We start from the raw sequence: 17,245 nt of genomic DNA, 5'->3' as shown, positions 1-17,245 counted from the left end.
ACTCGGTGTATCGGTAAATAAACTTTGATAGACATTGCCGGTGGATTCGCTGTCGGTGAAATCGTGTCGATGAAATAATTGTCAGTGATTTAAAGATAACCCAATTTATTGATCTCCCCTTCATAGAGTTGTACGTCTCTCTATAATACATACTCTACCTGGAAGGGCTGAAACATTTAGCTTAGTCACACTAAACTGGATTGGACTGCAAGTAAGAAGATTGAAATGCAAAATTCACGTGTGAGCGCAACGGTTTAGATGGAAAGTTCGATAAGGCGATTATGTATATTAACCCGAAAGAAAGCTCATGGCTTTGCAACGCGTTACACGCAACACGGAATTTCCCTCGCTGAAATAATCCTATTACAACGATACGATTTTCCTTAACAGATCTCGCAATGTAATTCTCCCTCTACAACTTTTTATTAGGTTTGAAACACGAGAGTTTCGAAGCTCTGCAAAGTCTCGCGAATCTAGATGTCGAGTTTCAACGTATTTTCGCTTCTTATTTTATAGCTGTTAATAGTTATTATCTCACTCTGCACGTACATCAAACGAGTACTTATGTAAATCCAAAGGAAACGGAAACAACCGAGAATAATTGAGGATAATTCGAATACGTACCGATTAGTAAAGTGTTTGGCAAAGAAAAAAAAAAGGAAAATTGTATCGGAGAAATAGGGGAAAAACGGTGGCGTACATCAAGCAATCTTTATGGCTGTAATACATTTATTATTCATTTATGTTCATTTTCTATCGCGTCACAGACCTTGAAATAACTGGCAGAACGAGCATATAAATCTTGTATCGCTCGACCTGACTTCTCCCGATGGAAAAATATTCACCAGCTTGGGATCGTGCATCGCTAATTACTCCGTTCTACTTTTCGAACGCGTTTCCATCCATACAGAAAAGCAAGAAGGCAAACTCTATCGCACAGTCATGAAGAGATGCAAAAGCAAGAAACCAACCAACGACATGCCGATCGACATGGTGAAAGCATGGTGAAAGTCCTATAGAGGCTATTCACCATGGGACACGGATCCTCCCATTATGAGGGCCGCGAAGAGGCAGAGACCGAAGAAGAAGAAGACATCAGCTTCAGCGTCGTCATCGGCGAAGGCGATGTCGACGATGGCGCCGGAAGAATGAACACCAAGATGGCTGCAGGAGTCGATGGAAGACTCCTGGACTGCTGGAAGCAGGAGCTGGAAGCAAGCTGGAAACAGACTGCTGGAAGACGGCCAGAGTAATACTGCTAAGGTAGCCGGGAAAGGATCCCAGTCTCCCTAACGCGTATCGGCCGATAAGCATACTCCCAGCCATGAGCAAGATCTGGGAAAAATGCTTTAAGAAGATCATCGAGAGATGCATCGGAACGGACCCGTTCCATCGGAGGCAGTATGGGTTCAGAAAGAAGAATTAGCTTAGCGAATACCGATAAGAACAGGAAGAAGCAGAAACGGGCACAACGAACGGCCCTGTGCATAACAACGACGGCATACTGTACCGTCTCCCACGCGACACTTTGCGTGTTGACCGGGAATCTCCCGATCTACATATAGATAAAGATGCTCGGAGAGACTTACGAGTGGAACAAGATCCATAAGACCAGGATCGGCGCGGATGACGGCAACGAGCTGAAGGAGGAACTGGAGGCGCAAGGAAATTAATACCGAGTGCCCTGCTATTTACCAAAAAGAAGATGGACATCGATCATCACACCATGCAGCTGTTAACCGGGCATGGGAGTGTGGCGGCACTCGACACTAACTAGTGTCGGACGACGGCAGCGACATCTACAGCTCCCAGTGACAATTACAGAGGACCAGGCCCAACTACTACAACTATCACGCACGTCCAATAAATATATCACGCACACACGGCCACCTCTACATTGGTGACCCCGACGTGATCGACAGCAAAACTGAGGTCTGACCGTGATAGCATTACTGAGAACTTCCATCATCGCGAATCTAGACCTGTGGCAAGCTGGACCCTACCGCTACGACGAACACGGAACGGCCCTTCCTTCAACAAAAACTCGACCCCTCACCGCCGACTCACGCATGCAGGTGACTGGGTACGAAACGATGACCGACCAAGCCAGGAGTGATGTGGCCGTCGCAAAAGTTCATGGGCATTACCACTAGCACGTCATACTAAAAAATGGAACAGAGGCCTACGACCGTACGCGGAACGCCCGCACCGTACTGACAGGTATCCACCGCCACATTGAAGACTTCGAGCAACATCCGCACGAATTGGACAACAATTGGACAATTGGACGGTTTATTACACTAAGATTCTAACGCTATCACTGGTAAGGGGTACTGTGGCGGCACTCGACAAGCCAAATACCACCACTCGGCACTAACTAGTGTCGGACGACGGCAGCGACATCTACAGCCCCCAGTGACAATTACAGCGGACCAGGCCCAACTACTACAACTATCACGCACGTCCAATAAATATATAACGAACACACGGCCACCTCTACAGGAGTTTTGGGGTCTATAGGAAGAGGATTGGCAAGAGCAGCGACAGCAACTGTCTCGACTGTGAAGACCCTAACGACGATGCAGAGCACGCCCTCTTCACGTGCCCGAAGTGAACGTACAGAAGGATTGAGCTGGAGAACGCTCTTGGCGAGAACATAGACGTGGACAATCTGATCGCCACGGTGACCGCCAAGAACGAGAGCTGAGATAAATTCAGGTAATTTCGCAAGACCGTCATGCCTCACAGGAGGGTGACAGCGAAGGCCTTGAAGGAAGCAAGGAGGAGAACGAGAGCAACAACAACTACGCGGAGCAGTGAAGGCAGAGATACAAGACAACAAAGAACCACAGAAGGAGATCAGCCCAGTATTCTGAACTAGCTGAGAAGATGACGAGAGCAATACAGAATATACAGAATAACTGCCTGAAGAAGAAGATACAACGGGGCATGAAAGGACAACCCTGATGACTGCCGACAGGTTTTACCGAGGTTGTCTGTCCTCGAAGCAAAGGAAAAAGGAGGAGGGGTTTTTAGTGGGTATGGCAACAACATCCGCCCGAGTCCCACATAACCCAGTGATGCGGATCACTGGGTATGCGTAACAGCATTTTCCCCTCCTCACGCAAAAAAAAAAAAAAAAAAAAAAAAAATAAACTATCACACTCTATCAATTTTAAGTTGATAATTTCGTTATTATATAATTTTTCTTAGTCTAAACTGAATCCAGGAAGAAGAACTTTCATCCAATTACATACTTCATTAATTCATGAATTATATTCGTTACCGTACGTACAAAAAGAAAGTTGACTGATATAAAAATTCAAAGGATAGAATTTCTAAGCTCGCGATTGGAAACAGATTCAGTTCAATGGTTTAATTTGCCATTTAATTGAATTCTCTGGCAATTTCAGCGAACTGTGGGCTTTAAAAGTGTCCCGCATTCAAACGCAAGACTTCTCCTCCACCTTTCCCTTTCTTTCAATTCCAACCTCAAGTAATTGACCAATTAATTCGACGATATATTTACATGCTTGCAAGGGATTCAAACAACTTCGTTGCGTTAAATTCGCAATTATAACCAACAGGAATGTCTCAATCAATGTGCAGCTCGAAACAAATAAAAGATAATTAACTTTTCAATATAACGATTGATATGTTTGATGAAGAAAAATCTATGAATTTTTAAAAACGTCTCCTAGTACATTTAGCATTTTTATAATAAAAACTTAGAACATACACGCACACATATACTATTCCATGAAATGATTTGCACAGCAATGAGTCTAATCCTATCATATTATAAAGGGATGAACGAACTTTTCCTAATAAATATAACTTTATACAAAATCTTGTTTAAAAAAATTAGTTTTTTATTCTCATTAAATTAATTTAATATCAGAATATATAATTTTAGTCGTTATCAAAATTTTATGTCAAATGCGTTCATAGATACATATATAAATAAATGTATCCTATGTATCCTATGTATTTATTGCAACTGAAATCTTAACTTAAATATTTATTAACAATATTCTGACGAATATGCAATGAAAGATAAAAACAACTTTATTTTTCTTATAGAATGTCTCATGCTTCTTACTCATTTTATGTTTCTCGTTGTCAGTGCGTAACTACTTATCAGCCGCAGGAATGCTAAGTTTTACTACTGAGAAACGAAGAGACATATAGATGCAAATATACGCTATCTCGCGTGAAAAAACATCAGATACATTAACCAGAAGGAATATCCGATACATATAAAATTCATAGCGTAGTTATTTATACATACGGAATATTTATTTCTGTATGAAATATTCTTTCTTCTGAATTCTTATTATAAATGTATGTCCATTTCCTACCTTAAAATGTCTCTCCTTTGAAAAACTCCATTTAAATATAACGATCAACAAAATATTACCAATAAAAATATTAAAACGAGATGCTGAAAGAACCTTTTAATGAAGTACAAATGATTATTTCAACTTTAATTCTGTTAAATTTGAATTGAATCATTTATAAACCGAACAAGTGTATAAAATTTTATTGCGTAAAAATCGTGAAGCTGAAAATTAGGAACGAATAACGAATGGGTAACCTAGTTTCATTAAAAGGTACGTGTACGCCGATCCGCGTAACAACTTCGACACTCCAATTATTATAAAGCATGTATCCTTCAGAGATTTTTTGCGCGAACGCAAGATACCTTTTACACGTGCAACTGAATAAGTGGAACGTGATTTTCAATATTTCTTCTTGTAGAACTTGTAACAACGTAACTGTTTCACGAATATTTTCCCTGACAGTTTTACAACGATGCGTAGAAATCTCCTTTTCTAATTAATAATTTCAGCATTTCTCTGAACAGTTTCGTTGCGATTAAAAAATATACAAAGCTTACGACGTGGTTGTTTAAAAATATTTATATGGAACAAGATTTCGAATTTGTCACATCAATCGCGATCTCAGCAGGTGTAAATTAATTCGTTCTAATGAACGAATAAATTAAGCGGCTCGTGACAAAAATTATCCCTGTCCATGTTTGTCTTTCTAAAACTAATTCAAGGCGAGTTAAATGAATCGCTGTGTACCCTATTCGCGCAGCATGTGTTTTAACGACCAGCATGCAAGCGTTAACGGTGTACTTATTAATTAACGGTAACTTATTAATTAATTAAATTCGTGTATATCAAGTTTCCTATCATTTAATACTTTCGTGTAACTACAGAGATTTGATACTATGAAATGAAATATAAAACTTGGTAAAAAAACGCGCTTCGTTAGGAAATGAGGGTGATGATGCAAATATTTTTTGTAGCCATTATATAGAATTTCGATGGTATAATTAATCAGTATCAACTTACCAGCCCCTGACGGGACGAAAGTGACGAAAATAATTTGCAAACAGATGAAGATTGCAAGTATTTTCGAGTCCTTCATGGTTGTAAAAAATCAGGTAATGTTGTCACTGTAGAATATGGGAAAATCAGGCGTTTCAATATCAGTTGTGCGGGCACTGGAGTGCGTAGACCAGATATATCTGCGACAAAAATCGGAATACATTTGTTTTCGCATGATTGGATCAATTTTGTGTAGGACTAAGCTGATTGAACCTAACACGGGATAATTGTCCACCTTACGACCATAACAAGCCCGCTTGATTCCCTGTAAGTGCTTGAAATTGATGCTTGTATTCTTTCCAGATTAACAAGCTTTGCCCCCCCTCCCTCTCTATTTCCTTAGATCGAGTTAGACTGCCACAACATATTATCTTTCTTCTTTTCTTTTCTTTCGATCTTTTAAAGCCTTAAATCGCTGGTTATTACAGTGTATACATTCAATTACCCTGTAAGTCGTAAGTACATGTTTTACGTTATTTTTCATTTTCCAGCTAAATTCCACAAAAACAAGAAATATACTTCCAACGTGTTTTCACATGTCTCTAGCAAAGATCTCAAAAACAAGTTGCGGCGCAATTTAAAACGACAAATAGCACCGTGTGTCTCGTTGTGGCAACGCACGTGTAACGTAAATCACATCAGAGACCAGGACACACACACACACACCGCGGGCAGGATGGTGTCCCGGTTGGCATACTTCGAACCCGATGGACCGATGAGGGAAACACATGGCGACCTTGGCGACAATGTATATTGCCGGAGTACCTGAGGATTCATTTATGGACTAACGGTCCTTCCACCAAATGTTCTAGAAGCGTAGCAACGGTCACGTACGCCTACAGGGTAGTGGGGATAATGAGGGAACAGATGTCACCGAAAGTAAAAAGATTGTAAGAGACTCAGTCTCGTACGGTCACGGCTAGAGCTCAGAAGTGTCTTATAAGTGTATAAACGAAGGAAAAATAAAGTTTTCTTCTTTCTTTTAAATTTCCTTTTATTTTACGTGACACACGCTTCGTCAGCTTTTTAAAAGCGCTCTCTGTCTGCTTTTTTCTTTCTTCACCGCCTATTCGTTTTTTCTTAACGTGTGAAACCGTTTTTACGAGGACGGGAGCACAGAAATGACGTACTGGCAATTCTGTTTCGTGATGACACAAGCAGCCCGGTTTCAGTGAATTAAACCTGGCCCCAAGCTTCCAATTATCTCTCCCTTCCTTTCCTTTATTTTTCCCTTCTATATCGAGTTTGAGGTTTTCTAAATTTCCATTACAATCAACTGTGGCTTTTCTCTATTTTATATGTTAGCCGATGATTCATGGCAAAAGCGTCGGCTGTAAAAATATTTGGAGTTGCAACAGCAACAAGTGTGCTTTCTCAAACAGAAAATATTGGAAGCGTACTCGTTGGCAAAACAGTTCACGGATAGTTCGTCCTCTGCTTGTTATTTGTTTCAATACCGTTAGCAAATAAATTCATGAAACATAGTGTGTTTCAACCGTTCGCAGAGAGACGCGATCGCTAGATAACGCGTCAACGAGAGTCGTAAATTCTCGTTACGATTAAACAATCGATGCCACGAACTGATTGATCCCCTATTTCTATTACGAGAATAGAGGTGGTTAGGTTTGAGTGTATACGAACAACTATACTGGGTTGGTTGATAAAAGTTTAATAAAAATAACGAAACAACAAGTTCAGTCAAAGATCAACAATTATAAACGAAAAAGATAACAGTCAAGGTTTGTTTAGCGGTTTGCTTATAACGAGACCTATCGCACAAGCAACAGCTTGAGACAGACGTTATGTGTTAGATTCGATTCAATGTGTAACGTTCGACGCGTCACAAGGAACTGATCGACTTTAGATGATTTCTTTGTCTCATCTTTAAGACGACCCCCACTATACTTAGGTCACGCCACCGTTCGCGCCTATGATCACGTATGTCTATTCTTGCGTGGAAAACGTAACGGACAAAATTCGACGTTTCGAGAACTCGCTGCTTGGCGATAGCTATGCGCTCGTCGATACATTGTATATGATCCTGGGGTCAGATAAGACGATCCGACTGCGACATTATAGGGCCGCGAGCGACGGTTAGAAAATACAGCCCGTGGTAAGTGTCACGTAAAATAAAAAGCAGGAGGCCCGAACGAAAAGAAAAAATTAAGATAACAAAAAAAACGAGAGAATTTATTTCTGAATTTACACTGACTGCGATTTTGTTCTGAGCTCCAGCCGTGACTTTCCAAGACTGCAGCTCTTACAATTTGACTTTCGGTAACATCTGTTTCTTCTTTGTTTGTCATCCCTTAATATCCCCACTACCCTGTAGGCGTACGTGACCGTTGTCACACTTCTAGGACGTTCGGTGGAAGGACCGTTAGGATACAGATGACTCATTAGGCACTTCGGCGATATACATTGTCGCCAAGGCCGCCACATCTCTATCTCCATCATCGGTCCATCGGATTTGAAGTATGCCGGTCGTGACATAAGCCTCGTGGCGTAACATTGAGGTTATTATTTCTAATGTATTTTTCCAGTGTTCTGCCTCGAGGTGTAAGGTTTCTTGACCCTCATAGCATGTGCTTTGAGTTGTAGTCTCCCGCTCCGATGTACTTGTCCCCTAGGTCCTGGAAGTATTCTTCCCACATTTGTGATGTTATTTTCTGTCGCGGAGGCACTGCTGACAACTGGAAGTAGTTGCTGCTAGTTTGAACTGTAACAGTGGTTCCTTGTAAATATTCTTTGTTAACTTGGCTGTGTAGATAATGTTTGATATCGTTTCTGACTATCACTGCTGTCCCTCCGTGAGCTTTTCCTGAGGGGTGTTTGGTATCATATATGGTGTAGTATGGTATTTTCAAGTAGCTTTTTGTAGTGAAGTGTGTTTCTGAGACAAGTAGTTTGTCTATATTGTTACTGTATATGAATGTTTTAATTTCGAGGACCCGTTGTTGTAGGCCGTTTGAGTTCCAGGCTGCTATTTGTAGAGTGTCCGTTTTTTATTCTTTGCTTAGCACGTTTGTAATTAGTTGTAGCATGACTGTGATTTGTTGGGTTTGCTGTCTGAGTACTGCGTTTTGTTCGCTTATCATTCTGGATTACGATGTTATCTAATTAATTGTTGTCTGTTTGTTTTGATACTTATATTAACCATTATTTATAACATAATATACTAAATACAATTAGTATACACAATTAGTATAAGGATTAGTATAAGAAATTTTAAACAGCTTTTTTCAAAAGAACGAATCATTTACGATCCAGGGGTTTTCTGAAACTTTCGTTTCTCGTGATAAGTACTTTATGATGCAATAAAAAATTTTGTCTGAAAATTATACTCAAGATCAATTTCATGATTCATTTTCTCTAACAGATCTCCATCTTCCACAGCTACAACAAATAATTCTTTGACACTCTATACATTTAACATCGATTATAATTCTGATAATTGAAACACCGAACATCAATGTGTTTATTCACTACGCCAACACAGATAACAATTAACATTGATATATAATATATGTCGGAGATGAAAGAACACCGGAACCCCTCCTTGGATTCGCGGGAATACCGTAACGTTGTAACTTAGATTAAACAAATGCCGCTCCGATTATTCGAGATTTATGATCATGAGCTTGTGCTCGAGGCGACAATCAATCGCCGAACGTAGCCGCGGTCAAAGGGATGAACGTTTTATCTAACAAAGGCACAGAGTAACTCTATACCTCTCCTTAAAAGAAATAGTCGTAGCGACACGTGGCAGTAAATACTTCAATAGTTTCTATCCCGCGGCCCGCCACACGCAGATTTTGTCCTCCGGGTAAGATGATCGCCGGGTGTCGGCATGCCTTTGTGGTGTATGTTTAGCTAACGTGAGGACCCGCTATAGATCTTAAGATTTAGTCAAGCGAAGTCCTTCAAATAGACTTTGTTGCAACTACGGGAAGATAGGAGAAACCTATCTTCCACGAACGATGCCCCCCGTCAACAACCTCCCCTCAAGGGCGACCAGCATCTCTTTCAAAACGCCGATATGGAGATCGACAAATTAGCAACAGCGCTAATTTCCCTCACCTTTGGAACGAAAGCTTTCGTTGACGAATCCGGGGATCTCATGTCCTTAGACTCACCCATTATAGTTTTCCTCGACGGCATCATCGAGACGGAGATTCTTTCTTTCGTACGATCTCATCGACGAGTGACAGTACCACCTTACAACCAGTGAATACCTCACATCTAGTTAACAAAGAGTTAGACTTGAACTGTGCGAGAACATACGTTTATCATCCCGTGACCGCGGATTCGTTTCGAACCTAAGATCATTATCACTAGTGCTACGAGTGCCTAATCTTGTTGATAAGCCTGTGCTAGTAAACTCTTTATTGTATCACGGCAATGGCTAATTGTAATGAGAATTCATCAAACGCCCCTCTCCATAATCCTGACCCTAATCCGACATATATATTTGACGATATATATCTGAAAGAATAGAAATTTCATTTAATCGACTATATGACCATACTCGGTTAAGTACCAACAACGACTATCTATCAACCTTATCTTACTTCCTCAAAGATATAGAAAGACTTTAAAAATATCAGCCATGTGATTTGGTCCTTTAAAATTTGGAAGTAATATAACGATAAAATACCATCAAAACCTTTAAATTTCCAATATTCAAGAGAAACTTGAAATCTCGTTTATTTACTCAGCAACAAAATCTTATTTACCTTCAGAGAACCTATACAATTTTTGCACAGCTCAATATCTCTCCTTTAAACAAAACATCAAAGTATGTTATTCCTAACTTCAATGGGCTCAACTCAATTTTTTGATCAATTTCTCTCGTCCTATACGCTCGTTTCAAAGCTTATAATACCATCTACACCTTTGTCTTGTGTTCCATCCATGGTTCCTATGCATGCAATTTTATTATTATCGTTCCAAAGGATCTTCGCATTTCTGTTTCGCTCGTGATAGGTATTCACATCTGTTTTACCGTGCTGTTTCATCTTCTGGGAACGATATGGTCGGAAATGATATGATGTTGAATACGCACAGGTCGTTAAACGAGAATTAATTCAAGATAGATTCAAACGGAGTTAATTAAGTGATCCCAATTCCACCGCCTTGGGGGCTGAACGCGTTTTCCTTCCGAACGGTTCGCTCGTGTCGAGTGATGCAAATTTCAGCAAGTGTTTCACCTACGTGTTTACTATTAAATTTATTTATTTGTTTTTTATTTATTTATTTATTTATTTTGGCTTGGTTACCTTCAAAGTATTTTGCGTATTTATTGAGCGATTTTTAAGGTATTATTTCTTATATTATTGGAAACAGTAATAATTTTTAGATTAGCAACAAAAGATACATTTAAATTTTATACAAATTTTAAGGAAATTGGCATAGAGAAATACCAAATTACTGACATTCCTTGTAGTATGTTATTTTAATTTTACGTAATAAAATAAGGTGTTTCAATTTGAATTCATTAAATGCTGTCTTAAATATTCAATTTGAGAATTCTTTGGAGAAAGTCGAAAAAGATTTAGAACTATTCCCTAATCGATAAATAAACGCTTCAAGAATTGAGAACCACTGACTCAGGGGAACTCAGTTAATCGAGTAATACGAATAGTTCCGTGATACTGCAGAAGCCATTTACTACGTTCGCCTAACATGATTTCATCGATAAAAGAGAGATCACTACTTCTTCCCTATACTTGATACGTAAAAATAAAAATCTTAAAAAAAAAAAACTCGTTGCCGAACATTTATTTTCGTTCTTTCTGATAAAAAAAAGACCATTTTTGTAGTCAGAAACTTAACCGTGCAGCTTTCTCAACACACCGAAATTCGAACATTTATTACACACTTCTTATTCGGAGACAATAGAGGAAAAAGATTATAAGATTCTATGGAAAGATTATGTTAGAAGAAAGCTGTCAGTACCTAATAGGGTGGTCCTTCTATAGTACACACGTATACCTATAATAGCACAATAATAGATTACAACGACTACAACATTTATACGTATTTATCCCACAGTTTTTAATAAACTATGAGTTCCATTTAGTTACATTTAACAATCTAACAATATAGTCCCCCCATATCTAATTTATTCCTTAACTCATAAAATATGAGCTTTAGCATATAAACAAAGCATAGTATAGTGAATGTTACAACTAAAAGAAGATAAAAGAACATACTTTTTGCTTCAAATAATTAAGATAAAATTTAGATACGGGGCTTTCAGCTTATGAAAGTCGAAGAGAAGATATATATTCCATTTGGTCATATTCTATTTAAATTCGTAACTACTCGTTCCATTTACGTTATTAATAAAACATTTTTATCGACAAGCTACCTAACAGAAAGACCTTTTTGTCACTCTAAATTGCCTCAAAAGAAAATCCCTTGTCAAACATACCATGTTTCTCGTACGAAAATCCAAAAAGGATTTTCCAAAAAGATATATTCAGTGAACCATGGTTCGTGACTGGTGAGCTTGAAAAGAGATGAAGCGTTGAAGCGTCAAAGTTGATATTCCACCAAGCTCTCGACCCTTCTATCTCAATAATCCTGATCAAAATTCGAATGAACTACCCAACGAAACGATCACCGTTTTCTATAGAATCTCTTTAAGCATTCTTCATTAAGGAATCGTCAGATTTTACCCCATTACGTTCTTCCATCACAATCTTCGTAATGATGAATAAAAAAATAAAAGCTTTTAAAACCCGACAGCGCTGTCATTTTCTAAAAACGTCGACTTTATACTCCTGATGACCACGAGCACATCCGACTACCAAATATAAAATGCATTGTGAGTGTGTCATCAGCATAATTTTCGTGAAAAGAGCAATTTTTCTTGATAACTATAATTTGTAACATAGATTAAAATCGCTGATTTGATCCCTCTGATATTGTTGTCTTATGAGAGTTTCGCCTGGTCTTAATTGGTTCTGTTGATTCTTATCGTTGTGAAAAGTCGATTCGCTATATATCTTTTGTATAGAGAACTATTATGTGATGTAAGAGTGTAATGTTGTAATATTTGTGATCCTTACTTTATTAATTTTGTCACTGAGCCGTTCTTTGGTTCGTTGAGCAGTTCATGTTCCCTACTTGTTTCGCTTGGTACTTTCATAATTTTCGTAATTACAATAAAAGGTTTAATTTGTAATAAGTTAAAGATTTGGTCCCTTGCTTTATGATGTACGAGAACCTTTGAACTAACAACTTTGAAGTGACAATTGAACGAGAACTGACAAGCTTTCATTTCAATCTATATTTAAGATATTTAATATTTAATCGGTTTTCGTGACACCGAATAAATAATAAATAATAAATTTGAAGGGAAAAAAACAAGAGATTAAGAAAAAATTCTGAAAGAGACACAAATCAGTAGTATTATTTTATATTACTTTGCGAATTACTTTTCAAGCATAAAAATAGTTTGACGGTCACTTGTAGTTCCTTCCTTGCCATTTCATTTATTAAATTCGTTTAATTTCGTAAACAAAATAGCCAATCGTGGCGAATTTGGTGTTTAAAATAGAATTTTGTCATACAGGCTGGTTGGTAATTGATAGTACAAGCGGAAAATTGGTGATTCTACTCGATAAAAGAAGTCGAAAATATAGAATAAACATTTTTCGTCTGAGACTTTATTTTCGAGAAAATCGACTTTGAATTTTTGATCGGTATGCGTGCAACGCGTGCAACATATTGGAACGGTTTATCAACATAACGTCAATCGAAACACAATCTACAATAAAATCCGTTATAACGAAACGTGATAAAGTGCACGCGTACCGAGCAAAAATTCAAAGTCGATTTTCTCGAAAACAAAGCCTCAAATGAAAAATTTGTATATTTTCGACTTCTTTTTTTTACCAGTTACCAACCACCCTGTATATCCAACAGCTCACTTTTTCTTTGTAAATATTATTAATAATTTTATCAATTTTTTATATTTCCGTCCTTCATACAAGTGACAATGAATCATAAAATTTTCATAGAAATCACAAAGATTAGGGGATAAGTATACCACTATATTTTCATATATGTATATGTATGTATATTCCCAAATTACATGATAGAATATGAATAATATTGAACAAAATATAATCAAGTATACAGTACCATGGAAATACAACAGATTACAATTTTCTACCTGTCACCGATTCATCGTCATCTCCTTTCATTCTTTTGACATATATAAAAACAAATTAACCCGTCTGAAATAATCATACCTCGCTCTTTGAATACAAAAATCTATTCAAATGAAATAAAGGGGAAGAAAATAAGAATAAATATAATTACTCAGGTATAATCTTCTCGAGGTATAATTATTCAGTTACAAATGATTCTTCGTTAACACACTACATTGTACACTACTTCTTTTCCCGGTGGCTGAAGCTAATCGTCGACGTTTATAAGGTACGAATTTTGTCAATGGCGCCATCGGAATCTTTATTGAGAAATTAAAATATTACAATTGCCATCACTAAGCTCAGCGTCCACAATACACTATGTTTTTCAAGTTTAGATGAACCATCGACGATAACCACATCAGATCCGGACCAATACTCAGTGCCAACCTCATCCAGGCATTCGAACTCGCAACATCGGCGTCCAACGCGGAATCTCTTGCAGCTCTGTAATAAGAAGAAATCGATTAATTGTACGGATCAAGCGTCACTAGACTACTCGAAAATCCAGGTCATTCAAAGAATAAAAGAAGATAGAATTGCTCCAATTCCACCATTGCTTTAGCAAAACTAGTATTTGAGAACCATTGGTCAAATATATTATAACACTAAACGTACATTTCGGGAACAATAATTTGTGCTACGAAACAGAATACGATAAAGTTCAAAGGTTACATAGATTTTCAAAATTTTATAAATTCAGGTGTATGACAGTATCAGTCAGCTCTTTTTCTGTCCCCAAGCGCCAAAATTCATTCCGACTACCATTTTACGTATTTTACAGAAGTAAGCCTTCATTCATCTCCCATTCCATCCACCAACATGCTCTCGACGTATTATCTTCTAAGTAAAATATTGATGTTGAGCCAGACATCCAACTGAATAATCTTTTCGGTGTTACTATAAGGTATTTAAAACCAGGGTTTGTGCTTATACGTTAGATGTAATACTTGGCATGAAACCTGCTTATATTGATATTAAATTTATGCATAGTAGGATGTTGGACCATTGTCAAAATGAAATTACAATACACACAGTTTCACCGTGGAAAAGTGGATCTTTCTAGCATGTCTACGCAAATGAAGGTTGGAGGGGGAGGGGGAGGGGGAACTGTACATGCGCCAAACACCGTTACGTTCGTAATTTTTCACACAAATTTACAACTGTAGGGAAAAAATTATCTCTGATGTTTCAGATGTTAGAAATTGACAATATCGCATAACGGAATGCTGTGTTCTAGATATTCTATTTTTGTTACGAAAGTGGTACAAACGAAGTCCACTTAAGAATAGTACAACAAAATCGGTTGAGGTTAGGTTATCATGCAGATATCGCGGCTTTTGCTTTGGAAAGCACGCAACTGCCAGTCTCGTCGTCCCTTGTAAACGAGAGAAAGATATTGTAATTGGTCGGGATTAACATAAAACTCGTCGCATGCGATCAGATGGCCTGAATGTTTAATAAACGAGAGTAGAGTGCGTGCTACGTGGTTCTAGCAGTTTAGGCGGAAACTAATTATTGTAATATATATATATATATATATATGTCGGATTAGGGTCAGGATTATGGAGAGGGGCGTTTGATGAGTTCTCATTACAATTAGCCGTTGCCGTGATACAATAAAGAGTTTACTAGCACAGGCTTATCAACAAGATTAGGCACTCGTAGCACTAGTGATAATGACCTTAGGTTCGAAACGAATCCGCGGTCACGGGATGGTAAACGTATGTTCTCGCACAGTTCAAGTCTAACTCTTTGTTAACTAGATGTGAGGTATTCTCTGGTTGTAAGGTGGCACTGTCATTCGTCGATGAGATCGTACGAAAGAATGACTCTCCGTCTCGACGATGTCGTCGAGGAAAACTATATTGGGTGGGTCTAAGGATATGAGATCCTCGGATTCGTCAAAGAAAACTTTCGTTCCAAAGGAGAGGGAAATTAGCGCTGTTGCTAATTGGTCGATCTCCATATCGGCGTTTTGAAAGAGATGCCGGCCGCCCTTGAGGGGTGGTTGTTGACGGGGGGCATCGTTCGTGGAAGATAGGTTTCTCCTATCTTCCCGTAGTTGCAACAAAGTCTATTTGAAGGACTTCGCTTGACTAAATCTTAAGATCTATAGCGGGTCCTCACGTTAACTAAACATACGCCACAAAGGCATGCCGACACCCGGCGATCATCTTACCCGGAGGACAAAATCTGCGTGTGGCGGGCCGCGGGATAGAAACTATTGAAGTATTTACTGCCACGTATCGCTACGACTATTTCTTTTAAGGAGAGGTATAGAGTTACTCTGTGCCTTTGTTAGATAAAACGTTCATCCCTTTGACCGCGGCTACGTTCGGCGACTGATTGTCGCCTCGAGCCCAAGCTCATGATCATAAATCTCGAACAATCGGAGCGGCATTTGTTTGATCCAAGTTACAGAGTTGCGGTATTCCCGCGAATCCAAGGAGGAGCTCCGGCGTTCTTTCATCTCCGACATATATATATATATAGAAGATTGCTTAGAATTTGGAGCTTAATAACATATCTCAAAATCATTGACATTAAAGAAAGTGAACCTTACTTACGAAATTTCCTTCCGTCAAATGATACATAAAAATTGAAAAAAATAATATACATAGTTTTGACTTTCTTCCGCATTATAATTTGAATCACTCGATTTATTCGACTAAAGATAATCAAGCAATAACCTCACTTTACACGTATTCTCATCACGTGAAATAGATCACGTCAGGGATTTTCAAAAGTCGATGGAATATTAATAGCGATTAATTATTTATGGATGTATTCTGCACGGTTAAAGCAATCGCCTAGTGAATTATCGAGTTCCAGGAATATGAGCGGTAAACAGGATTGCAGCTATAAATGACTCTCTAACGTGTATATTAGAGATGAATTTGATCATTTATCCTCATAATATGAAATACGCTTTTAAGTGGAAATCATAATTAACAATTTCTGGCAGCGAAAAGTAAATAAATCGATACGTTTAAATCAATATTAGAATTTCTTAATATTTTTATCAAATTTTTTTATCAAGTATTTTAACATCGTAGAAGTGTCGTTGGAGAGAAATATTAGGTTGTTCCAAAAGTTTCTTTCGTTTTCTAAAGAAATGATAGATGTACGATATTTTTTGTTTTATATTATTTTATTGAATTATGTGCGATCCACCTTTCTCCAATTTAATATAAAATAACATAAAACAAAAAATCTATCATTTCTTTATAAAACGAAAGAAAATTTTGCAACAATCTAATAGAAATTTAGTTTTAACACAATATAAAAATGGATTGTTATGCCCCTAGGAGATAAGAACAATACGATTAATATTAATAATGAATACGTTAACGTAACGTAAAGCAGCTTTTGCAGAAGGCTATTACCTGAAAATGTTTACTAAAGAATGATAACATGAATTTTCTTAAGTACCCCATTTGATACTTAATCTACTTTGTAAATACTGTACGTCCTAACTTTGAAAGAATGCAATTTTAGCCAGAATGTTTCAAATTACCTAGCCGTATTGTTTCCTTGTAATATAATTTATATTTACATTATCTCGCGTAATTCTTTCCACTTTATTGACTTCTAAACGTTAATGTAATATAATTTTTATAA

General features: G+C 37.8%; 3 protein-coding genes across 7 annotated transcripts in view; 1 reads left to right on the top strand and 2 right to left on the bottom strand.

Moving 5' to 3' along the window:
- LOC126927052 (integral membrane protein DGCR2/IDD-like) overlaps positions 1 to 17,245 on the bottom strand; it is a 392,464-nt gene that overhangs the window by 32,189 nt on the left and 343,030 nt on the right. Inside the window, exon 3 of one of the 2 annotated variants that reach the window (XM_050743389.1) lies at positions 13,630 to 14,068. The exons of the other annotated variant lie outside the window; for it this stretch is intronic. Within the exon in view, the coding sequence (XP_050599346.1) occupies positions 13,895 to 14,068 (174 nt within the window). The 3' untranslated portion in view covers positions 13,630 to 13,894. Of the gene's footprint in view, positions 1 to 13,629; positions 14,069 to 17,245 lie in introns of those variants that run through there. 2 annotated transcript variants of the gene reach the window in all.
- Positions 1 to 17,245, bottom strand: part of LOC126927057 (uncharacterized) — a 242,472-nt gene that overhangs the window by 139,264 nt on the left and 85,963 nt on the right. The window lies entirely within an intron of this gene.
- Positions 1 to 17,245, top strand: part of LOC126927043 (G-patch domain and KOW motifs-containing protein-like) — a 146,181-nt gene that overhangs the window by 119,004 nt on the left and 9,932 nt on the right. The gene's annotated exons all lie outside the window — the stretch shown is intronic.

Source organism: Bombus affinis, unplaced genomic scaffold (assembly GCF_024516045.1).
Source record: "Bombus affinis isolate iyBomAffi1 unplaced genomic scaffold, iyBomAffi1.2 ctg00000070.1, whole genome shotgun sequence".
Taxonomy (NCBI): domain Eukaryota; kingdom Metazoa; phylum Arthropoda; class Insecta; order Hymenoptera; family Apidae; genus Bombus; species Bombus affinis.
This window is presented reverse-complemented; position numbering and strand designations above follow the sequence as displayed.